We start from the raw sequence: 26,048 nt of genomic DNA, 5'->3' as shown, positions 1-26,048 counted from the left end.
GTGGTTTTAGGATGTAATCAAACTGTTGAGGATTGAAATGATAGCGTTTGTGCACTCACACTTAGCCAAACGAACAAGCGGATATACTGAGTTTTTTTTTTTTTTTTTTGGATAACAGACATACTGATGCTGATGCATGGCAAGTAGCAAAGTTAAGAAAGAGAAGAGAGATCACATTCTAAGAGCTTTGCTTATGTCAGGGCTATCACCGAGCTCTTGACGGATCTTCGCTTTGGTATAACAGCCACCAGAGAGCAACTTCAAAATGGCTTCTGCTCAGTGGCGCATGTGAGGTGTGGAGTTGAGAGATGGTATAACAGCCCCTATTTTTGTGCTGTACAGGTAATGTATTTGACTATTTGTCAGCTTCCTTACCCTTCCTTAAATGCTATGTCTTTTGTTTTAAATTTTTTATTTTTTCTATTTTTGCCATCCCACATACTCTTCTCTTTTGTCACTTGTGTTTTAAAATTTGAATTTTTTTTCTTTGTTTTGTTTCTGTAAGCACCACGAGACTAACAAAAAGAATGAATGTTCCAGCCTTAACCCTCTTCCACTGTTCCACCTACTAATATTAACATCAAGGTTTTTTTTTTTTTTTTTAAATTCTTACTCTTATTATATTTTATAAATGATTGAATTGATACTTATTATTATTATTATTATTTGGGCTTAAAGATTACATATTAGTTGAAATTTGTACTTTTACACCACTATAAGTTTCTTTAAAAAAAACCTTCTCTTCTCTCTCCCCGTATGTGTTAAAAATACTTAGGGGCTGTTTGGTACATAATTTTAAATACATGTTTTCAATTTTTAAACAACATTACATATATTTCCACACACTTTTTCACCCACATGTATTTCCAAAAAAACTGAAAACAGTTGTTTAAACACACGTACTAAATGGACCCTTAGTATTCTAAAAAAAAAAAAAAACTTCTTTAAAACCCTTTAATAATTTATATAGGTATTTTTTTATTAATAATATATATATATATATATAATTATAAAATAGCGTAACTCCAAAACACTTTGGAACGATATGCTAAAATAGGCTAGTACTGAAATATTTCGTTCCAATGAACAAATCGAAATGGGTCCAAAACGGTATTCATAACATTAATAAAAAACAAAGGAAACTATAAAAAGTGAAAAATACAATAATAGACATGAAACAGCTTACGCGGATCACTCTACCATTGTCTTCTATGATGAGCATGTTTTTATGTTTCTTCTTCTTTCGTGAAGACCAAAGTCACAACCTCTATTTTTGAAGTGCGTAAATAGTGCTTAATAGTGCATGATCAGTGCTCAACAGTGTACTCTGTCGGGAGAAAATTTGAAACGCGTGCAACAAAAAAAAAATGAAAAACGCAAAACGCAAACATTGAAGGAAACGCTGGATTCAAACGCTACCTTAGTTTTATATCTTCTTGTTAAGTGTGCAGTGTGGCAGTGTGCTAGTGCCTATAGCTGGCTTGTTGAGCCACCCACCCACCCACGTGCTTTGATTGCACAATCTTACTTTAATTCAAAATTTTGTACTATAACCAATACTCTGTCAACATGGAATGGAACAAAGAGCTTTTTATATTATTATTGTGGGTACCTAAGGCATGCTTGGCAACGTCCTAGGCATGCTTGCAACGTCCTCGGCCGTCCTCGGCATGCTTTGCAACATCCTCGGCATGCTTAACAACGTCCTTGGCCGACCTTGGCATGCTTTGCAACCTAGGCGTCCCACATCGAAAGAAAACCCCCCCACTTTCTACCTTATAAGCTGTAAAGCAAAGGGAGTAGTGTACCACCAAGTATCTCTATGATCACAAGAGACTTGGTGGTACACTACTCCCTTTGCTTCACATCTTATAAGGCAGAAAGTGGGGGGGTTTTCTTTCGATGTGGGACGCCTAGGTTGCAAAGCATGCCAAGGTCAGCCAAGGACGTTGTTAAGCATGCCGAGGACGTTGCAAAGCATGCCGAGGACGTTGCCAAGCATGCCTTAGGTACCCACAATTATTATACTTCAATTTTTGTTGAAAATATCTAAGTGCATTTAATGTTTTGTTTTTGTTAATAAAATGACATGTTAAATAAATTATGGAATTTTTAAGAAAAATACATTTAATTTTATTATTTTATTTTATTTTTCTATTTGTATTAATTTAATAAATTTATTTATATTTTTGAAATAATTATTAAATTAATTATGACATTATCACGATTTGATTTCGGTTCGACCTCGGTCCGACCTTCAAAACCTTGAATCTTGAACCTCTTCCTTTAACGGTTCATTGAACGGTTCGGTTTTGAAAATCATTTATACTTACACTTTACACCACTATTCACTATTCGTGGGAAAAAAATTTCCCTTGTCAATTTTCCCTTTTCGGCAATCCAATGGATCCTATATTTTACGCAAAATATTTTTTTTATATATATTTTATGTCCTTGTACTGGATTGAAACCCTAAAGCCTCCACTAATTATTTCTCTCTCTCTCTCTCTCTCTCTCTCTCTCTCTCTCTCTATTCCTTGTCTCTTCACTTTTCGCAATTTCAAATTGGTTTTTGTTGTAAACCCAAAATTTTCACAATTTGAAAGTACGAATTTTTGTTGTCAACCCAAATTTTAATAACTTAGGAGAATAGACCGAAAAATGTTGAATTATAAATTTTTTAGCATGTTTGGGGAAAAAAGTGATTATAAAGGTGTGAAAGTCAGTGAGAAGTGAGGAGTAAATCAAAGCGCTAGCACTCAAAAAACCTAAGTATGATTGGATGCATTTCAAACAGTGTAATTTTAGGATGTAATCAAATAGTTGAGGATTGAAATGGTAGAGTTGGTGCACTCACAATTAGGGAATACTGAGAGCTAACAAAGTCAGGACTGAGATTAGACAGATCACATTCTAAAACAAGCGCTAGCTAGTTCGCTAAATTTTGCAATTCTTCCTCTCTTCTTCCTTGTAATAACTATGCTTATAAAGAGAGATGTCTCATAAGATACTTTTTGCAGGAAAAAAAAAATTAGAGTAAAAATTAGTTCACATACCTTATTATACACACTCACACACACAAACTCAAACTGCACGTAAATCATAACTTGAAGTTACAGACCTTCAATGTGTGTATGAGTATGTATAATAGGGTGTGTGTAATAAATACCACCCTAAATTTTAATTTTATGTAAGAGAGAGATGATGAAGACAAATGCTTCTTCCCATTTCAAAAACTCGGCCTCAAAACAGACATACTGATGCTAATGCATGGCAAGTACCAAAGTTAAGGAAAATAATAATGATCTAGGCCGTAACACAACGTGATACACTACAAGAAAAAAGACTTAATACAATAAAATAAGTCATTGCCATAACAACTAATGTCATTGTAATAGGTGTTATTGCAACGATAAAAAAGTCGATGCAAGCCGTTGTAATAAACTCCAAGACAATAGGTTTATGCAACACTAGATTTTCGTTGCAATAAGTACCACATATTGCAATGATTTAGTTTGAAAATCTCGTTGCAATAGGTGTTATTCCAATGACAAAAAAGTTGATGCAAGCCGTTGTAATAAACTCTGTTGTAATAGGTTGAAAAAATCTCGATGTGAAATAAAAGATTACCTATTGCAACAACATATCTCAATGTATAAAAAGAGTTACCTATTACAACAACACATTTCAATGTAACATAATAATTATTGCTACAATCTCATATTGATGTAATAAATTTAAGTTACTATTACAACAAAAAACAACCTAGAGATGCAATAGTATATATATTACCTCCATTATTTTTTTTGTTGCAATAATATTTGTTATATTATGTTTTTTTTCTTGTAGTGATAGAAGAAAATATTTCATAAAGTAGGAAGAGTATATATATGAAGGTTTGGGATAGAAACCTTCCATTTACACACTTAAGAACATAGATTTGGAGTAAAACTTGAGCAAAGATGCCATAAGACTGTCATATCTATAATATGTATGTTCAGCAATATTTGTTGATAATATTGCTATTCTCACTTTTCCCCATCCGCCAAACCATAACATACCTAGTATAGTGATGATCCAAATTAAGTCTCCCTATGACTGGCCCTTGATAACACCCAACTTCCTCATGCTATCTGCACCAAAATAAAGAAAACAAACAACCAATCAAACTTACATTGGATAGTAAATAATGCTAAACAAAAATTTCTACATAAGTACGCTATGATGAATAATTACAAAGGCATCAACCCCTAATAATTCAAGTTGAACACATGCTTTACATTACAACCTTTCCTCAAATCTAAATATGTTGCCTTTCATTTTAGGTGATGTTTTTTTTTTTTTTTTTTTTTTTTTTGAGAAGGAGGTGGTGCAAAATTAGACTTTAAAACTTAGAAAATACTTAAATTGTGAGGACCACAAATACCATGTAAATAAAGGGGTCTTTATGCCCTTCTGTGCCTGATCGTTTCACCTTCTTAAGCTTTAACAACCTGCACTGAACCAAATTTAATTAACATAAAAATATAGGCATTTTTAGCTCTCATAGTCTATAGTCACGTTTTTCTAGGCACAAAATTGTTTATAATCTTATTCATTGTTGTTGATGAGTTGCATGGTATCAATTATGACTAGTGAGACGATGTGAAAGTAAAGTTAGTAAAAAAATGAGTGATATGAAGGATACAAGGTGTGCGAAGGTCAGTGAGGAGTGAGGAGTGAGGAGTAAATCAAAACACTTAAAAAGCTTAGTTTGATAGGATGCATTTCAAACCGTGTGGTTTTAGGATGTAATCGAACTGTTGAGGATTGAAATGATAGTGTTTTTGCACTCACAATTAGCGAAACGAACAAACATACATACTGAGAGCTCACAAATGCATGGCAACTTAAGAGAGAGATTAGAGAGATCACATTCTAAGAGCTTTGCTTGTGTCAGGGCTGTCACCAAGCTCTTGGCGGATTTTCACTTCAATGTAACAGCCACCAGAGATCAACTTCAATATATCATCAGCTCGGTGCTGCATGTGAGGCGGAGAGTTAAGACAAGGAGGTGTGGCTGAGTCTTCAGAAAGCTGAAGTAGAGACAAAGCAACTTCGCTTTCAAGAGGAGATGGGAACGATTCCATTGACATTGTCTGTTTATTTCTCTCAACTCTAAAGTTAGGGGGTTGCCTAAGTTTTAATGGATCTTCTTTTCTATCATTGCATACACTTCAAGTAGGCCCTAATTAAACGCGCACACACATTTGAGATATTCTTTCTTCCTTTGGACGGCTTTGAGCGAGTGATTTAAATTAGTTGTTTGTAAAAAGAGTAACGAGATTGTTTATAATATATTTACAAAAGCTTCTGTGTTTCTGTGATGTGTTTGCATTAAGTAAGAAAACCCTACATTCTTTGGAAAATAAAGAGGGCTTAAACCATTTCACTTTTATTAAAGGGTCCTTTACTTCATTTACTTTTAGGATTAAAGAGGGATATATTTGCATGTACAGACAAAAATGCTATAAGTCATAGACTCCAAAGAAAAAGGGAATGCTAAGGCCAAAGCAAAAGAAAAAAAGAATATCACATGTCTATATATCTCATATCTATGTGTGTGTATTTTAGGGCCTATTCAAACCGTATGCAAAGACAAACATAAAAATTCAAGCAACTCGCCCGTCTCCTCTAGAAAGCAAAGTTGCTTTGACTTCACCTTTGCTTTCAGTCTCAGGCACACCTCCTTTCCACTCTCCGCCTCACATACACCATTAAGCAGACGCCATTTAGAAGTTGCTCTCCGATGGCTGTTACAGCCCTAACAAAAGCAGTGCTCTTAGAATGTGATCTCTCTAATCTCTCTCTTTCTCTCTTAACTTTGCTACTTGCCATGCATTTGTTAGCTCTTAGTATGTTTGTTCATTCGTTTGGCTAATTGTGAGTGCACCAAAACACCGTCATTTTTGTTAACGTGTATTAGGGTATGTGGGCTTTAGGCCCACCTTGTTTACTTGTATAACACACTTATTTGTACTGCACACTTTGCCTCCTATATAAAAGGCATTCATGTATATTCTATTACTTGAGAAATATAATACAGTCATTCAGTATGTTTGTTCGTTCGTTTGGCTAATTGTGAGTGCACCAAAACACCGTCATTTTTGTTAACATGTATTAAGGTATGTGGGCTTTAGGCTCACCTTGTTTACTTGTATAACACACTTATTTGTACTGCACACTTTGCCTCTTATATAAAAGGCACTCATGTATATTCTATTACTTGAGAAATACAATACAATCATTCAGTATTTCTAACATCGTATCAGAGCCATCGCTCTGACTTTTTCTTTAGAGTCTTGTTTCTCATTGGTTTTTTTAGACTCACAATTGCTTCTGCCGTTACAACTGCTATTGCAGCCATTTGCGGTTAAACCTCTGACGTATCTCAGTCATCGTCTCTGGTTCCGAACCTGCAGCTGCCGCCGTTCAGAGTCTCTAGACCACTACCATACCGCCATCACCATGATCCTTACCCTGATTGTGTTTTTGCAAGTACCACTGAGATTGCCCTCTGTCGATCTACTACTTGATGGAAACCTGACCGTCATCGGAGGCTCCACACGCCCTCACGTGCTACCAAAATTTTCGGCGAGATTGAACCACGCGCCTCACACGCCCCAAACACCGCTGGGTCACCTACTGACGTCATCGCCGCCACGTCAGCATCCATGTAAGCCCCAACTGACTTCATCACAGTGAGTTGACGGCACCGTTGACCGTTGACTTTTTCTCATAGTTGACTTTTTGCCGTCTAGGTGCTCCTTATCCAGTTTTTCGCATAGATTTCATTTTTTCAATCCGTTTTTGCATATTTTGCTTCTAAATGAAGAATAAGGACAGGTCTTCTTCTTGTTGCAATAATCGTCGTCGACAATCCAGCAAAGTTTTTGCAACTTTTGCAAACGTTTTGGCCATAATATTAAGACTTGCTATCATCGCAACAAATCAGCTGTTTCAATTTCTGCTGCTACTGTTGCTAACACTGAAAGTGTCCAACCAATGGCTCACATCTCTGCGCAGTCTAAGTCTTCAGGACGCACTTTCACCATGTCCATAGATTACCTTAAAAATATCATCGCTAAAGTCATTTGTATGGTTGGTCTCTCAGCTTTATTTGGTATGTCTCCTTCCTCTTGACTTATGGATTCTGCTTGTTGCAATCACATGACACCTCATTCGTCCTTATTTTCTGAACTTAAACCTGCACCACACCCTCTTAATATTCACACAGTAAATGGTTCCACAATGTCTGGTCATAATATAGGTTCCGTTTCGACCTCCAACCTCTTGGTTCTTGAGGTCTTTAATGTTCCTGACCTTTCTTACAATTTATTTTCTACGGAACAATTAGCTGAGTTGGGTTATCGTATTATCTTTGATTATTCTGGGTGTATTGTGCAGGATCCAAGGACGGGACCGGAGCTTAGGACCAGTCCCAGAGGTGGTGGAAACCTAAACATCATTGGAGGCTCCACGCGCCCTCATGCACTGCCCAAAGTTTTGGTGAGATTGAACCACGCACCCCACGCGTCACTAGGTCACCTTCAACATGCACTTTATGGCCTTAAACAAGTTTCACGAGTTTGGTTTTCCAAATTCAACTCTACCATCTCTCGCTTGGGTTACATGGACAGTCATTACTTCTCCTGTATGTGGATGATATTATCATAACTGGTGATGACCTCAGTGGCATTCAAGAACTCAAGGATTTTCTTAATCAGCAATTTGAGATGAAAGATCTTGGATATCTCAGCTACTTCTTGGGTCTTGAAATCACTCATTCTAAAGATGGACTTTATATTACTCAAGCCAAGTATGCCTCTGAACTCTTGTCTCGAGCTGGACTCACTGATAGTAAGACTGTTGACACTCTAGTTAAGTTTAATGCGCATCTTACTCCCTCAAGAGGGAAACCATTGTCTAATTCCTCTATTTACAAACGCTTGGTTGGCAGTCTAATTTATCTCACTGTCACTCGTCCAGACATTTCCCATGTTGTTCACTAGGTAAGCCAGTATCTGTCTGCTCCACGATCGACTCACTATGCTACTGTTCTGCTCATTCTTCGATACCGAAAGGGCACTCTCTTCCATGACCTCTTCTACTCTACTCAGTCTCCTCTTGTTCTCCCTGCATTTTCTGATGCTGATTAGACAAGAGATCCCACTGATCGCAAGTCCACCACTGGTTATTGCTTTCTTCTTGGTTCTTCTTTGATTTCTTGGCGAAGCAAGAAACAAACTCATGTGCCCTGCTCTAGTACTGAAGCAGAATATAGTGCCTTTGCTGATGCCACATCTGTGCTCTTTTGGCTATGATGGCTTCTCAAATACATAGGTGTGTCAACATCCTCTGCCACTCCTCTTTATTGTGACAACTAGAGTGCCATTCATATTGCTCACAATGATGTCTTCCATGAACGGACTAAACACATCGAGATCAATTGTCATTTTATCCATTATCATCTTGTTCATGGTGCTCTTAAGCTGATCTCAGTCTCCTCTAAAGATCAACTTGCAGATATCTTCACCAAGTCGCATCCTAAGGGACGCCTTCGTACTTTGGTTGAAGACCTCAAGTTGGTCTCACATCCACCTTGAGTTTGAGGGGGGTTGTTAACATGTATTAGGGTATGTGGGCTTTAAGCTCACCTTGTTTACTTGTATAACACACTTACTTGTACTGCATACTCTGCCTCTTATATAAAAAGCACTCATGTATATTCTATTACTTGAGAAATACAATACAATCATTCAGTATTTCTAACAATTTTAATCCTCAACTGTTCGTTTACATCTTAAATCCACACAGATTGAAATGCATCCCATCACACTTAGGGGGCATTTAGTTCGCATAATATGCATACATACATACATACATATATATATATATATATATATATATTACATTATAGTGTATTCTTGTAAAGTTAGATTCATGAAATCTTATTATGAGAATACAACTTTACTTGTTTGGTTGGTTCCTAACATTCCTTAGGATCATTACAATTTTTGTTTTCAAATTTCCAAAAAAATTCTTGAGGCTGCTCTTGAATGTTCCTAAGCACTAGGCTAGTGGTAAACAAATAATTAATGCATGCAATGCAACCCAATCAGTTAATATTTCTTTCTGAATACGAGTTGAATGAACAAAATGGTGTTATGCATCTCAACTGTGGTGATAAGATTATAGGTACATAACAATTAATTAAGCTTTTAGGCATTCAATATGAGCCTGTGTTGTTGGTACAAATATTCTCTCTTTTAACAAAAACACACATAAGTTGAGGATACACATGAATACAAATATTCTCTCTTTCAATATATGCAAACTTAACACTATGTAACCCATAAACAGATGCATGCAAACACTTCAGGCACAATCAGTTAAGACTATACAATATAGATCTTAATAATATAAAAATTCAATATACAAAGTGTTTTCATGTGTCAAGGTATTTTGAATTTAATTCAACCTCAAAAGTAGAGAAAATATTTGCCCATTTATTATCCACCATATCTCTAAAAAATATTCCCAAATTTTAGCTATTCATACATCTAGAAAAATAGCATATGCTAAAATATACATAATCCAAAAATTAATTAATCAATTTTTAAATCAAGTTGAGCACCCAATTTAGCAAAGTGTATGTGTGTTGTGTGCGAAACCAATCTATGAGAAAGATGACTGCAAAAATGCAAGATAGATAAAGTAAACAATGTGTGGTGGGCCTTTTTGTATTTCTGGGCTGGACTGCTTCCTGCCGTATTGTGGCCCAATAATTCTGGGGTAGGAGAGTCGGGACTAGCTCGATTAAAACTCACTTCAAGCCAGCTTGTGTGCAGGCTAGGATCCCTTCACCAAGATCTTGTTCGCATGCTTACGTCAAAAGTTACTGTTACAAAAATGTTATGGCAAAAGGCACATAATATGATATAACAATAAATATGTGCTTACTACCAATGAAAGATGATAGTTAAACTACTTTCTCAGTAAGAAGAAACACAATTATTTGAATATAACAGAAGTTAGTTAGTGACAATAAGAAAAAGAACAAGATTAATGATCAATCAATCACAATAAAAGAGGGAACGAGGATTAGTCTTCTATACTTAGTTCCTTAGTGAATTTAAGTCCAAGAAGGAAACCAGTCTCCAATGTAAGCAATCTCACAAGGGAATCCTGCCATAGAAATTGCTTACTTTGAAAGAATGGACCTAAATGGCTTAATCCCAAATCCTTTAACTTGTTAAAGAGTAGGCTATTGAGAGGGAGAGAAGGGAATAGCCTATTTGTGCATGCCTTATCACAATCTTATTTCCTCACTTTTTCTTGTTACCCTTTCTGTTCTTTCGTTGTTTTCTTACTTGTTCCTTCTTGCCTCTTACCCCTCTGTTCCCCCCCCCCCCCTCGTTCGCTGTGCACAACTAAGGTCCTTTTATACTACTTGCCGTGATGGGTATTACTATTTTGCCCCTTAACTACTTTTGACTTGGTGTGGGTGTCCTTCCCGGGTCACCCACTGACTAGCCGGCCGCTTAGCCAACACCACTACCCTACATTGGCTGCACCACATTCCATTCCCAAACAAAATGAGTTTTTGTTTTATTTTCTTGCCTTCCATGGCATTCCCATCGATAAGGATTGGGTATTCTCTCTTACTAACTCCTATGGCATGCACCTAGTGATTCCAGCTCATCTTTTACCATTTTAGCTTTTAACAACCTTTGGCTGGCTTGGGTGTCCTTACCGACCACTTACTGGTTTGTCAGTCACTTAACCACCACCACTTACATGTTGAAAGTTCAAAAACGTGTACAAAAACACTTTTGAACGTTTAGACCCCCAAAAACCAACTTAACCAACCCAAGCAATATGTCAAACAACTAGTGTGCGGAAACTTAACATATGCTGTAATATGGAATTGATTAAACAACTATCTAAGCCACAACAAAATAAACCACAGCAGATAATGTAAAGGCAGAGATAGAGAGGAAGGAAGATGCAAACATAGAGATAACACCAGATATGTTATCGAAGAGGAAACCGAAGACCTCGGCGAAAAACCTCTCCGCCGCCCTCCAAGCGGTAATCAATCCACTAGAAAATACAGTTGGGATACAAGGACAGCAATAGACCCTCCAAGCCTAATCTACCCAATGCACCTAAGCCCTCCAAGCTTCTTGCTCCAACGAGGTTGCGCCGAACCTTTTTCTTTTCTAGCTTTCCGGATTCCGCTACTACACCGTAGCATCAACCAATGAAGATTGGCTCCTTCCTAACTGCTTCCCAGAACTCCAAACGTCTGTCTCACAGAGATGATAATGGTGAGAACCAGGTTTGGTATAATGCCTCTCAAGGTTTTGACAATGGAGAGGAAGAGAGTGAGGGAATTTGATGAGACTCTAAGGTAGGGATTGTGTGTGAAACAATCTTGTTTTTCTTTAGGGTTTCTCTCTCAAAATTCTCTCTGAAAGCTCTCTTTCAATCGTGGGTTAAAAGGGTATTTATACTGGAGTGAAGAGGAATGCGAAACGTCAGGTTTTTCCAAAACAGGGGTGGCTCGCGGCTTGACCTCGCGGCTTGACTAAGTCGCGAGTTCCAGTCGCGAGTTAACCGTATGGCCAGTTGTCCTGTTTTGTCCTGTAGTGCTCCAGCTAGCATGACTGTTCATCTTCCAGCATGCTTGGCACGTGTGCATCTTCTGGCGGGTTGAAGCCGCGAGTCCACCCGCGAGTCCCAGCCGCGACACTCTGTTTTCTTGCACACTCTTGAGCAAACTTCACTCTATCTCACTCACTACCCTTACAACAATCCCACCTAAATACAAGGTTACTAAATGCTGAATTACAAGCAAATTTGGCACGGAATAAAGCCAATTAGATGGTTGAATAAATTCAACCTTACACATGTGCTAGCCATGACACCAGACAAAGAAGACTATTTTGTTTGTTTACCTGCCGTGCTACAGTGTGAGTGCTCTCTCTCTTCCTATCCTTCATGGCATGCACCTAGTGGTCCTAGCTCATCCTTGCTTCCTTTGGGTGGTATGTCATCCCAGCAGGACATTTCTCCAAAAGAGCTTGAGTAGGAACCTCAGAATAGGTTTTCCCCTCTCCCCACCGCCAGATCATGCCCTCTTACCTCTGACCCATGACCTCACCACCTTCTATATTGGCTGAGTACAGGCTGGTGATATCTGGGCCTTACGCGTGCTTCACTTTCATGTATATCTGAAATTTGCCTACTGCTCATACGTCCATCGTGGCCTAGAGGCTTATCTACACATCCTGCCACCCATCCTTGGCTTCTTATGGCGTGAACCATTTTCTGGCTTCTCATTCTTTAAAGCTTGCTCTCTTTCGAGGCTGGGTCTTTGCTTGGCCATGGGCTTTTCCTCCTTCAGCCCACTCTCTTGCTCTTTTCTACAGTCTTTGCATGTCTTGCCGTACTGCTCTGCCATTCCTGTTGTGACATTATTTGATCCAAGCCTACTGGGCCTCTTTGGACTTGTTGCTTATTCTTCCCTTAATGACTCAGTATAGTCATTTGGGCTTTTTGGTTACGTTGGGCATCCTTGGCCCATTTACTTTCTTAGGACCCTTTTGGCCCTTTTCCTAGCTCTGCATTCTCATGGGCTTTTACTAACTCCTTTGGGTTTCCCTAACCCAATTACCTTATCTTTCATCCTTAGGGCTCATGGACTTTCTATCAACCCCTTACTTTCATTACTTCGGGCATGCTATGGCCCATTCTCACTTTTCTACATCACATACTGCCCATGAGTTTGCTTCTTCTCTCTTTCCGAGCTCCTTTAGGCTCGTCTACTTCCTTAAGGCCCATTTGTTTATTTCATGGGTCTGCAATCCATTATTCCTGCCACTTGGGCTTAATGGTTTTTCTATCCACTTACTAACTCTTTTCTGCCCATATTGCTAGGCTTCTTCTTTCTTTTGGGCTTCCGAAAATGATCATCAACAACTAACTTACTAGATCCCCAATAGAAGGAATAGACATTTTGTTTGAGCTCTTTGCTCATGTGGCAACTTTTGAACTAGCCTTTTAGACATTAAGAGAAACCTTGTTTTAAAAACATAATTTAAATATTTAAAATCCTATCTGTAAAACACAATTTTAGAAGAAAAAAAATCATTCCCAAATAATTTCTAAACAATGCAATATAAATAATTACTAATAAAGAAATATTATTTTGCAGAATTCTCTTATGATGTATTTTGTTAAGTTTTATCGTGCGCATCCTACATAGCCTCCCAATATTTGAAGGTTTTTTACATTTGGAAACATTCCATATATTGTGAGGTTTTGTTACATACAGCGGAAACAAAGTATACCAATTGTTGTGTCCTTTTTGCTATTTTGACAATTTCCTAATATCTAAAATGGAAGAACACCCCCATAAATTTATATTTAATTTTTTTTTGTTCATAATTTGATAGTCACAATAGCGATGGACGTAACTTGAATATTCATGTGCATGATAGTGATCGTCCCTAAAACAATAGTAGAGCAAGGAGGAGATTGTCCCTAATTCTAATTTTCAACCTCTTCATCATTCCCCCACCTTCCAATTTTGATCCCTTTGCTTAGTGTTGTACTTGTCCAACCCAACTGGTGGCCTGACCCACTTGGTAAAACCAACCAAGCCCAAGCCGACTCGACTACTCCAGTGGTCAGCAGTGGGTCTAGTTATCCAGAAACTGAATCACGTCGGTTCGGTCTCAGATCTTCTCCCCAAAACTCGAAGAAACCTGAACTGACTGAGATAGAGAGCATTTCCTAGCAAGATTTTTTAGATCTGGCGAGATTTCAGCCATTTCTAACGAGATCTCAGCTAGATCCATGAAATCTCCACCGGATTTGGCAAGATCTCACTAAATCTAGCGAGATCTCACTAGATCTGGTCTCTCGCTAGATCTAGTGAGATTTTGCCAAATCCAGCGAAAATCCGTTGAAAATATCACCCAAATTTTGTCGATTTTTGCCGTTAACTCACTAGATTTTGGCCGATTTTCAGATCTCCAACTACAACCGAACCAACCACCATCCGTTGAAGGTCGGATCCACCCGATCTGATCAGCCACTCCGGTCGGCGGCGGGTTGAAATTCTGACCACCCAATCTGGTTAGGTCAGTTTCGAGTTGGGCACAAACTTGACCTGGACCGACTCGTGAACAGGCCTACCTTTGCTACACCTTGGAGTTCCACTTCGATTTGATTAACAATATCAATATTTACAAAATTTATTCAACTAATAATAAATTATAATCAACAAAATCTGAATAAATATTGAAAAAAAAAATCTTCAATTCTTTTATTTTTATGACTATTGTTCAATGTTTCTATGTATAAATATGAGTTACAATCTAGTTTTTGGTTATTGGAAAATCCAAAATGACATCATATTTTGGGACTACAGGAACCGTAATAGCTAGCATCCTTTTGGACTTGTAATTACTAATATAAGAGCCTTTCTATAAAAATAGAAATTAAAATAATAATAATAATAATAATAAGAATCGAAAATAGTGGGTTAATCTCACATTGGAAAATGAGTGAGAGTTAAAAAGATTTAAAATCGGTTTTGTGTATCCAAGAGTTAGACCATTTTGGATATGCATCACTGTTAGTTTCTTTAAGACCTTCTCCCCTCTCCCCATATGTGTGTATTAAAATACTTAATATTCTTAAAAAAAAAAAAAGACATTTTTTTTGTAATAAAAAATAGAATGGCATGTTTTTTTTTGTCACATTAACCACACTCCCTACGTGGAAAAATAGGCCACATCACAAACTGATTTAGGTACTATATATAGCTTGACTACACAACAATTTGTTACTCTCCTCATTTACTTAAATGATTTTCACAATGCCATAAATTTACCCCCCAAAAAAAAAAAATCATATTTTAACAATGCTTAGGCTGGGAGGGTGGCAATCCTTATGCACCAAGGGCAACACAGAAAGAAATTGGCATTATCGCACTCACTAGTGGGATTAGGGATACTCAAACCCAAGACCTAAGCCTTGAGCCTTGTTGGCCCAACGCACTTTTCTGTCCCATACATTGCTACTAAAGATCCCCAAAAAAAAAAACACTCACTCGCTCCAACACAAAAAATGAAAGGAGAGACATAAATGCTGTGAAAGAACATGGCCATGGTGAAATTCAATGCTATCCAACGATATATTATATATTGATCACATAATTAAAATCCCATACAAATAAAATTCAAGCTCTTATTTTGACAATGACTAGAAATCATGTAAAGTGAATCCACCAAGAACATCATAAACTCAGTGAAACGAAACCTCCTTAATTAAGAACAATTTGTATGGCCAGAAACTGGGTTGAATGAAATGAAGTGTCCCAAGCGTAGGCCAAGGAACTGTCAAATAAAATCGCACCACCATTAGCAGTGACTTGTAATTGGCTTCCGCTTTGAACTATGACAGTGGGGTCAAGAGGCAGTACAGTTTGAAACCCATCGCTGCTCAATACCAAATCTGTTAATGTACATGAGCAATCAAGATTGATTGTCGCATTCCACACTGTTTTTTTTTTTACAACCAATTCACTTTTTGATTGAGCAACTGATACGCTGCTTAAGAAGCATTGACAATTTCCTGCAATTTAAGAAATATCTGATTAATTAAGTAGCATGAACACAAACACTAACAATAACACCGAATTATTAATTCATATCTTTAGACATTTTTATTTAGTTATTTATTGACAGATTTTAAATTTATTTTAAGTAAACATTAATAATTAACTATCAAACTCTTTAATGAAGACAGACATGTTGGGGTGACTCTAGCTAGCTAGTGTGTAAAATCAAGAGTATATATGCATGGTATAGTAAGAAAAATACACAAAGAAATTTGATGAAAGCTGCCATCGCTAAAACCAATAACGCTACTTAGGCTGCGTTTGAATTGGGTGAAAACCAATTTCAGAAATCAATTTCCGGAAAATCCATGTGTTTGGCTGTCACGGAAAACATTATTTTCCGGAAAATGATTTCCGGTTGACCACTAATTTCACCTTTGACCCGGAAATGAATTTCTCCCCTCATTTTCACTTCAAAGGATTTCCGGAAAAAGAGAGAGAGAGAGAGAGAGAGAGAGAGAGAGAGAGCGAGCGCGTGCGAGAGGAGAAGACCAGTCCGAGCTCCAGTCCGCGCCGATCTCCAGTCCGAGCTCCAGTCCGCGCGCGCGAGAGGAGAAGACCAGTCGTCGATCGCGATCTCGCCTTCGCGAGATCGCGCCGGATCGAGATCGCGATCGACGACGCGATCTCGCGAATGCGAGATCGCGCCGTCGCGAGATCGCGATCGTGTTTTCTGGATTTGTGTTTTCTAGATTCGTGTTTTCTAGGTTGTGGCTTGTGTTTTTCTAGATTTGTGTTTTCCTTCTTCTTTTCCAAACACCAGAAAATATTTTCCGGAAAATTTTTTAAAATGCAACCAAACACACAGAAATATTTTCCTTTTCCGGAAAACGTTTTACGGCAACCAAACACAGCCTTAGTTTCTCTGCTTTGTCTTTAATGGAAATATAATAGGGCCTTATGTAATTTGGATAATACTAACGAGTGTCCTTAGGATAATTTATAGTGATTTCCAAATCAAATGAATTAATTTATAGTGATTTCCAAATCAAATGAATTAATTGCTGTGATCTTTTACTTTAAAGCTATTCAAATAGAAACTTATTACTGTTGAATTAGAAAGACAAACAATTTTACAAAATTTTTTACAAATTATTGATGTGGTGAATAATTATTGGTAAATGAAAAAATAATATTAATGGTGGGCTTAGAAGAAAACTAATAAAAGGTTGGCCACATCAACATTTTGTAAAAATGTTGTAAAATAGTTTGTGTTTGTAGCATTACTCTTTGGCAATGAATAATGCTAGAGATACAAACAATTTTACAAATTTTTTTACAAATTGCTGATGTGGTGAATTATTATTGGTAAATTAAAAAGTAATATTAATGGTGGGCCTAGATGAAAACCAATAAAAGGTTGGCCACATCCACATTACTCTTTGGCAATAAGCATATTCTAAAAAACTATCGCTTTTTCCTATGGTAACAACCTTAAATGAATTGAAGAGTATATTTTGACTTTCATTCTTTAGCATAGCATGAGATGGTTGCCAAGAAAATTTTAGTAAAAACAACTCTATCTCAAGTCAAACTAAATAAATAAAATAAAAAGTTAAAAAGATAGTTTTTATTTAACTCATATTTTTTTATATTACCAAAAACAGAAACTTAAGAGATAATTTTCCACCTAAGCAAAGCTTTAAATAAATTTTTCTCATTTTACCTTCTAACTAAGTGAAGATTTTAATGACTTATTTAATTTGCGATTTCTAGTCCTTGATAAATAAGAGAACTCTTTCATTTAGCCTACTATGAGTGCTATCTCATTTGCATTTTTTTACCATTATATTTCACTCTTTAGTTTTCTACCCAAGCAAAGTTTTAAATGAATGTATATCAATTTAACCTTCTATCTAAGCAAAGATTTTAATAATTTATTTAATTTTTATTATTTATTTATATTCCACAATAAATAGTTTTATTTCCTTACCATTCAAATTTTAATAAAATTTATCGGAACCACATACCATTATATAGGAAAATGAAAAAATAGCTGCTTTGTACCTCTATACATACATACATACATACATACATATAAATATATAAATATATATATATAGTAGTGTAACTTTAAGTAATGTTACATCATCTAATACTTTTTAATTAGATGTGAATTTTGATAAATCCATCGCTGGATTACATTATCTTCGTATATTCTCTATAATTACAAAATTTAAAGATGATCAAAGATGAATAGTCATATCATCTTATTTAAATTCAAGTTTTTGTAATAAAAAAGAATACATAGAAGATGAGTTTATGGATTGAATAATAAATTGCATCCAATTAGCATGAAAATTGACATGCGTGTTAAGAACATATAGAACATTTAATTTAATGATTGGACTTTAAAAATATGAATTTAATAACAAATTATTGAATAGTGTAACATTAATTAGAGTTATACCAAGTGCAACTTGAAAACAACCCACACACACTCACAAATATATATATATATATATATATATATTGTTAGTATTGTACTTTGAAAATTTAAAATCGCAAAAGCATTTGCTACAACACAAAAATTTAAAGTAGAGGCAATGCAATATAAAAGAGCATGGACGACATGCTGCAATTCAAATGAAGGTTTGAAAATCAAATTTTCATGCTACCCATGATATTTTTATTAACGTAGACCACATTATTGAAATCGAGTACAACAATAAAGCTCTTATTTAGATGAAAAATCATCTAATTTAAATGAATAAAAAAAAAACATCAGGCACTTTGAGAAACCTCCTTAAGAACAATTGATTTGGGAAGAAAGTGGCTGGAATGAAAATGAAGTGTCCCAAGCATAGGTGAAGCTAAGTGAAGAAGATGGTGCAACTGGGACACCATTGTTAACTAGACATTCGTTGCCTGACTTAGACAATACCGAAGGGTCAACAGGTTTCACTGTCTGAAAACCATTGCAGGACAATTTCAAATCTGATTGGGAACATAGGCAGCCATTGTTGATTGTCACACTCCACACTGGCTTTTGTTGCACTACTTCTCCAGTTTTAGATTGTTTGATGGTTACTTGGCTTAGGGTGCATTGACAATTTCCTACAATTAAAGAAACATAAACAAATTAGAAATACTAAATCAAATTCAAAAGCATGAATAACAAGAACATGGACATTAATAAAATAAACATAATAAAAATTTTTAAAAACATATCTAGAAGACTTGAATATTATATATGGTAGTAAGATTGCGATGCATTGGATAGCATGGCCTATCCTTACATCCAAAAACATTCAAAATACAAGAATCGTTCATATGCCTTCATATTATAAAACAAAATGTTCCTTTTCATATAATATCATCTTTTTGTTTAAACAAAAGAAATGCCTTTCAGGATTGTATGCATTGATAGAATCCTTTACCTTTGCCAACGAAACTGAGGACGAAAAGTACACAAAGAAATTTGAAGAAAGTAGCCATTACTACAAACTTTTTTGATGAAATTAGTTTCTCTACTTTTTTCTGAATGTAAACAGGACCTTGTCTAATTTATAGTGATTTTTGAATCAAACAAATTAATTGCCTTGATCTTTTACTTTAAAAGCTATATATTTTCCTATTTAGAAAGACCATTAGAATTGAGATTATGAATCAAAACTAGCATTAAATGTTTAGCAAATATGGTTACTTCTTGGTGATTATGCTATGGGAGCTTGACTTTTCAAAAATCTCTCATTCCTCTTATATTTTTGGTAAAAAAAAATTATCTTTAGATATAAATTTAAATGATAGCCCCCTAGATTTTTACTAAAAACGTGTAACTCATTTATTTAGATAATTAACGCTTCATTTTTGTTTCCTCTAATCGCTCTTGCAATATTAATAACTCATTAATTCAAAATGTATTTAATGTATTTGATAAAAATGGAAAATTTTGTATATTATTAATACACTATTTTTTTTCCTCTAATAATTAATCTTATACCATGGTAATATATCTTAGAAATATCTAAGTAAATTGTTTTTAATAAAAACTTTATTTTTTTAATTTTTAATTTAAAAAATTAGAGATCTGAAATTTTATCCTTTTAGAAGAAATATTAAATGTTGATCTCATGCTAATTCGGAGTTAAAAATCTTTTAGTATTTATTAATATTATATATATAATTTGATATATGTAAGAAAATTGCATTTGTTAAAAGGTTATTTTTTGGATTTATTTTTAATATATTTAGCTTGGTCCTCTAAAGAAATTTTATAACTGTGCCACTAATCATATTTGATCTCATATATTTGTGATCTTCTCATAGAGTCATAGTTATGACAAATCCGTGACTTGGGATTATAAATTAAAGCAACTTAACCAAAAAAAAAAAAAAAAAAAAAAAAAGGTTTAAGAAGTAAAGCTAAAAACTATACCGCAAGTAGTTAGTCTAGTTTCTTGAGAGTGCTATATTCACAATATTCATTTTTACAAAAAATCATAGATATTAAGTTGTTATTGGTCATAATTAGAGACCTACTACTAAAATTACTATTTGTCCACCAGTAACAATCCGTAACAATATGTTACTTATAATTTGTGGTAAAAATATTATGGACATAACATTTTTCTTATACTTTTACAATTGTCTAATTTATAAGAGAAACATTATATCCACAACATTTTCACAATACTTTTGCAACAAAATCCTAAGTGGCAGGTTATTGGTTGTTACGTATGGGTAAAAAAGTAATTTAAATTGTGGAATCAAATTAAAACAAATAATAACTTACCACTTATAATTTGGTGTAAATGTGTTGTAAAAATACTGTGAACATAGCATTTCTCAATTTATAATGATTTTTTAATCAAATGAAATAATTGCCTTTTCTTTTTTCTTTTTTTTGAGGAAGATGAAATAATTGCCTTGATAGCAGAAATAAGTCAAAAGAAATAATTGCCGTGATCATTTTTTTTTTCATTGAAAGACCTTTCACCTATTTTGAAAGACCTTTGAAATTTGATACCATAGAATCCCATATTTTTTTTTCCTGGGATCACTTCAAAAAGCTCGAGTCAATGCCAATTATTTGTTCAATGCACCATGCAAAATTTGTAGTTGAGATGGTTGCCTCTTTCACTCTCTCCCTTGCAGTTTTGAGATGGAAACATCAAGCAGCTCATGCTATTCGAGGCCCTTTTTGAGTATCCTGATAAACTTATATGGAACATTTTCACACGTGTGTCCGTCACCCCTGAGCTTGAAAGTCTTAGACATGGCATTGAAATTTTCATCAAGGAGCATTAACTATTATGTACAAGTAAGCCTTAAATGTGTTGGGATGAAAATTATAATTTTTTTTCCTTTTTTGTGGAGGTAATTGTTAAAATACCTATGTGTTTATTTTAAAGATGTTGAATGTTTAATTATTGTATTTTGTTGTCATATGTATTTATGGATTGTATTTTATTTAAACTCTCTTAAATATATATGTATATTATCAGGTGGGGGGCTAAAATAATAAAGTTATTTAAAAAAATTTCAAATTATTTAGGATATTTTAAAAAAAAATTATATTTTTTTCAAAAAATTTGGGGGGCCTAGGCCCCCCTCGGTCTTCAAGTGGCTATGCCATTGGGAAGGTCCTTACATCTAATTTATCCATTGGAATACATATGAGTGGAATTGTTTAGATTAATAGGAAGTTATTTCTTGTGTCTTGTTATCATTTAAAATTGTATTTTTGTTATTAAGAGGTGGGTGAATAGATAAAGTTTGGATAAATTATTAGACTAGTCTTTAAATAAATCTTATCTACAGATGGATTTCTATTGAATTTGAATGTTATAATTTTCTTGCAAAGTCATCTATTTCTATGGCTTGATGATGAATAACAAAACATGTTGAAAAATATTGTTATTGGGAGAAGTTTCGCATTGGAGGTATGGATTCCCTTGACGTAGTACATTTCATCATCAAACTTGAAGGCCTTGTTTTCCTCAAAGTAGTTAACAAGAAGAAAAATTTGTGCTCATAACCATTGATATCAGAGCCCACGCTATGAACAATTCACGCACTGAGCATGTAGGTGCTAAGCTGTAACATTTTGGAGGTTGGTTTCCTTATAAGAAAACCGTGTGCTCTTATGCATGATTTTGTCTATTTGTGAGGTGCTTGTGATCCAAGCACAACAATTAATGTTATGTGTAGGGAAAGTAGCACTTAAAACCCAAGAATGCGTTGGGCCTTAGATCAAAACAGGCCCATAACATATCATTTCGAGATAAGGGGCCCAACTATGGAGGCACATGCCCCGAAACACAAGTAAAAGGTGAAAGAAAAAGTCATCAGAAATGCCCTAAAGATCTCGAACCTCGGAAGCTGACCTAACAAGATCCATCACCTTTTGCCCGAGTACGAGTAGACCACTTGATCCATTTGAGGTGAAGGCCTGTTGACTACACCATCCACACCAATTCATTTTCCAAGCTACCAAAGGCATCCCACCGAGGTAAACACAAAGCAGGGACGGACCCAGGTGGGGGCCTAAGGGGGCTCGGGCCCCCCCTAGGCCCAAAAAAAAAAAAGACTTGGGCCCCCCTATCCCAACCGGCCAACCCAGTCAAGAGCCCTGAGCCCATGTAACTCTAAAAAAAAAAAATAAAAAAAAAAAAAAAAAAAAAAAAAAAAAAACCAAACGAAGCAAAGCAACAAGCGAAAACAAAGGAAAAAAGAAAAGAAAAGAGAGAGACCCATTGCAAACCCAGTCACGACGCTGCTCAAGCCACCACACGCGAGAGAAATCCATCGCAGACCCATTGCTGTCTTAACTGTCGGCGTTGCATACCCAAACGGGAAATGGCCACACCAACACCGCCACTGTCGCCACACGAGACCCGTCCCTGGCTCAAATTCACAGTCAAATGGTGAAGACTAAAAGTATGAAAGAATATTTCAGTAAATAATTAATTTGAGATCCTGGCATTACTTCCTTGGTGAGAAACTGTGAGGAAGAAATTTGGTTGCGAAAATAGAAAAAAGAGATCTTATGGTAAAAGTAAAACACATGCCAAGCAGCGAAGAGATTAAGGAAACTTCTAGGAAACTTCCTACTTAAAAAATAATCCTATATTCTTCTTTATTTATAAGATTGTCATAACTAAATAGTAAGTTAAAAATCTTATATAAAATGTGAATAAGAATATAAGATTATAAATAAATATTTTTTTTAAATCCCACCTTAATTAAGATTTCTAAAAAAAAATTAAATTAAATTCATTATTTTATATAAAAGTAACAATTATAATATATATATATATATATATATATATATTAAGAACCCTGAAACAACCTAAAATAGGCAATAATAGAGACAAGTAATAGAAAGAGGAACATTGATTCAACTTTCAAGAAATAAAAATGGTAAAGTTAGGAAAAGTGCTTGTTGGTAGTGCATAATAAGTTCATAGTGTCGAGTTCCATTTTCATAGAAAATATATTAAGAAACAATAGTGTTTTATGTCTTTTGTTTTTATTGATAGATGTTTGCATCTTAATATATTAAAAAAAAAAATGATTTTGTGTATTTGTATTGGTTGATAGTTTGTTAATAATATATGGATGCGCATTTGAATTTTTTTTTTTTTTTTTTTTTTTTTTTTTTTTTTTTGCGCTTATCTCCGACCCCCACTAACTTGAAATCCTGGGTCCGTTCCTGACACAAAGTATCCGAGAATGTCCTCTGAATCTTCTTGACAAATCCACGACAACCCACCTACACAATTGCATTTAATGCAACAAACAACTTATCATAATAAAACAAAAAGGCCCAAAAGTCTTTTGTTTATCATAACCTCAAAAAAAGGAGAGCCTAACGGGACAGAAAGTTGCCCAACCATGCTAGGACAGCATCTACTATAGCACATGCTGGTAGGGGTGTGCATAGGTCGGGTTGGGTCGGGTTGAGGAGATTTTTTGACCCAACCCACCATGGTGGTTCAAAAAAAATTTAACCCAATCCAACCCTCATGGGTCGGGTTGAACCCATGGGTTTGACAAAATTTTATTATTATTATTATTTAATTGAGTAGAAAAAAATATAAATATTAATATATTAAAAAAACTTAAAGATTAGTATCAATGTAACTCCTTAAAGGCAAACAATACTAATGACTAAAATAACAATAGTGATTTATTAGAATTTGTGTGAACTAATTAGCTTTTATATAGGATAGGAAGAACTGGTTATTTAAAAAAAAATTATTAATTATATAATATTATATATATATATATATTAAATTAGTATTAGTAGGAGGAACCAAGGAAATATTGCTCTACAGCTGTTTTTTTTTTAATTATTAAATATATAATATATATATTTAAATATATATAAGTACCCTACAGTTAATTTTAAAAAGTTTTTTATTAAATATGGGTGGGTCGGGTCGGGTTTGGCAGGTTTGTAATTTTATGACCTAAACCCAACCCGACCTGCTATAAAATTTTTTTTTGTAACCCAACCCGACAGGTCGGGTTGGGTCGGGTCGGGTTTGGCGGGTCGGTAGGTTTTCTGCATACTCCTACATGTTGGAGAAGAAAATAAGGAGAACCAAGCTAAAGATAAGGATGAAGAAGAAAGAGAAGAGAGATTATAAAAGGAATTAAGATAGACAAAGAGAGGGTCTTAGAAAAAAAACTGAGTAGTGAAACAAAAGAGAAGAGCGAAACACATAGTGAATAATGTAACAAAAAAGATCATGTTAATAAAGTTCAAAGCATATTTTTGCAAAGTATAGAATGGTTTGTTTCTTGTTCAAATCTCCCATTGCGAATTATATTAACCCCATAATAAAAATTAATTTTGATTATAAGTGGGCCACTAAGTTAAGGCCAGAGTCTATCTTCCACATTATGAGCCTAATTTATTTTTGTAATTACTATTACGGTATTGTATAATTTAGGATATGTTTAGAAATAATTTTACTTAAAATAATTAGTTTTTTTTTTTGGAGTCTTTAAATATGCATGTAATATGTAAAATAAAATTTTAGTTCAAAAATTCATCAATAAAATTTCAAAAGCTTAAACATATCTAACCTCCATCATGCTTTCTGTTCTTTGTTAATATGAAAATGAAATTTTGAAATTAATATTATATTTGATTACTTGTATGTAAAAAAGCTTTTTTCAAAATGTTAAAATTTAATGCAAGTTACATGTTTAGGGGCTATTTGGCATAGTTACATGTTTAGGGGCTATTTGAACAACACTTTTCAGCATTTAAATAACAATAACATTTTTAATACATGTTTCTATAACACTATACTAAAATCTGAATGTCCCATAAAAAAAAAAAAAAAAAAAAAAAAAAAAAAAAATCTGAATGGTATCATAACTGTGCACTGATAGTACCCATGCACTTACACCAAAAAAAAAGAGCCCAAGTGGCCATTGGACCATGGGATGGGGTGCGAGGGCGACGATGGCCCAAAAGGTGAATCCCACAACACAACAACGCGAGGCGCGCATGTAAACAGAATCTATTTGATAAGCCCCATCCCACCTATTATCCACCTCACTGACACTCCCTCTCTCTCTCTCTCTCTCTCTCTCTCTCAGCTTCTCTTCGGCAAATGAGCAATGGGAACCAATACCAACACCATAACCTTGAACCTTAACCTTAGCCTCAAACTCAGTCCAACTCGACCCAAAACCAAAATCCTCTGCAAGAACAACTCCGCCTTCGAAGAAAACAAGCAAGTGAGCGTGGACTATGACGAGGGCAAGCACGAAGTCTCCACGCGCCTCACCGGCCTCAGGAAAGCCGATATTCAGAGACGCTACCGCCTCCGAGTCGAGGCCGACCGCTTCCAGAGGGACTGGACTTTGTCGGAAGTGGTCCATGAAATCCTCAGCCTCCGCCCTCATGACGACATTGAGGGCGTGTTGAATCGCTGGATTGGCCGCTTTGCCAGAAAGAATTTTCCGCTTCTTATCAGGGTATTTGAAAATTCAAGTTTTTGCTTAACTTTGTATTGCTAAATAGCTTAGTTGGATACCAAAATTCAATTAAATTTGATGGATTTGAGGTGGGTTTTATTTGAAATGGTTTCTATGCTCATGCTGTGCCAACTTAAATTTAGTGACTTTATTATGAATGAATCTGCTACAGTTATTTATTTTGCCCAATTTTATTAATTTTGTATTGCTAATTTGCTTAGTTGAACAGATAATTGAATTAGATATGGAGAATTTGAGGCAGTTTTTTTGTGAAATGGATTTCTATGCTAATGATGTGCCAACTAATGTGAAATATGATCGAAACACCAACTGATGATATATAGGTGATTGAAATAGTGTCATTTTGATT

At 35.2% G+C, this 26,048-nt stretch overlaps 1 protein-coding gene across 2 annotated transcripts in view; it reads left to right on the top strand.

The window, feature by feature from the left end:
* LOC126693776 (pentatricopeptide repeat-containing protein At2g41720) overlaps positions 1–26,048 on the top strand; it is a 59,423-nt gene that overhangs the window by 27,134 nt on the left and 6,241 nt on the right. For both annotated transcript variants that reach the window (XR_007645527.1, XM_050389901.1), the window contains exon 2: positions 25,358–25,678. Coding sequence is in view for 1 of the 2 variants with exons in the window: in XM_050389901.1 (XP_050245858.1) it covers positions 25,358–25,678 (321 nt within the window). In the remaining variant the exon portion in view is untranslated. The remainder of the gene's footprint in view (positions 1–25,357; positions 25,679–26,048) is intronic.

Source organism: Quercus robur, chromosome 7 (assembly GCF_932294415.1).
Source record: "Quercus robur chromosome 7, dhQueRobu3.1, whole genome shotgun sequence".
NCBI classification, from domain to species: domain Eukaryota; kingdom Viridiplantae; phylum Streptophyta; class Magnoliopsida; order Fagales; family Fagaceae; genus Quercus; species Quercus robur.
The sequence above is the reverse complement of the archived record's forward strand: the minus strand, read 5'-3'. Positions and strand labels throughout refer to the sequence as shown.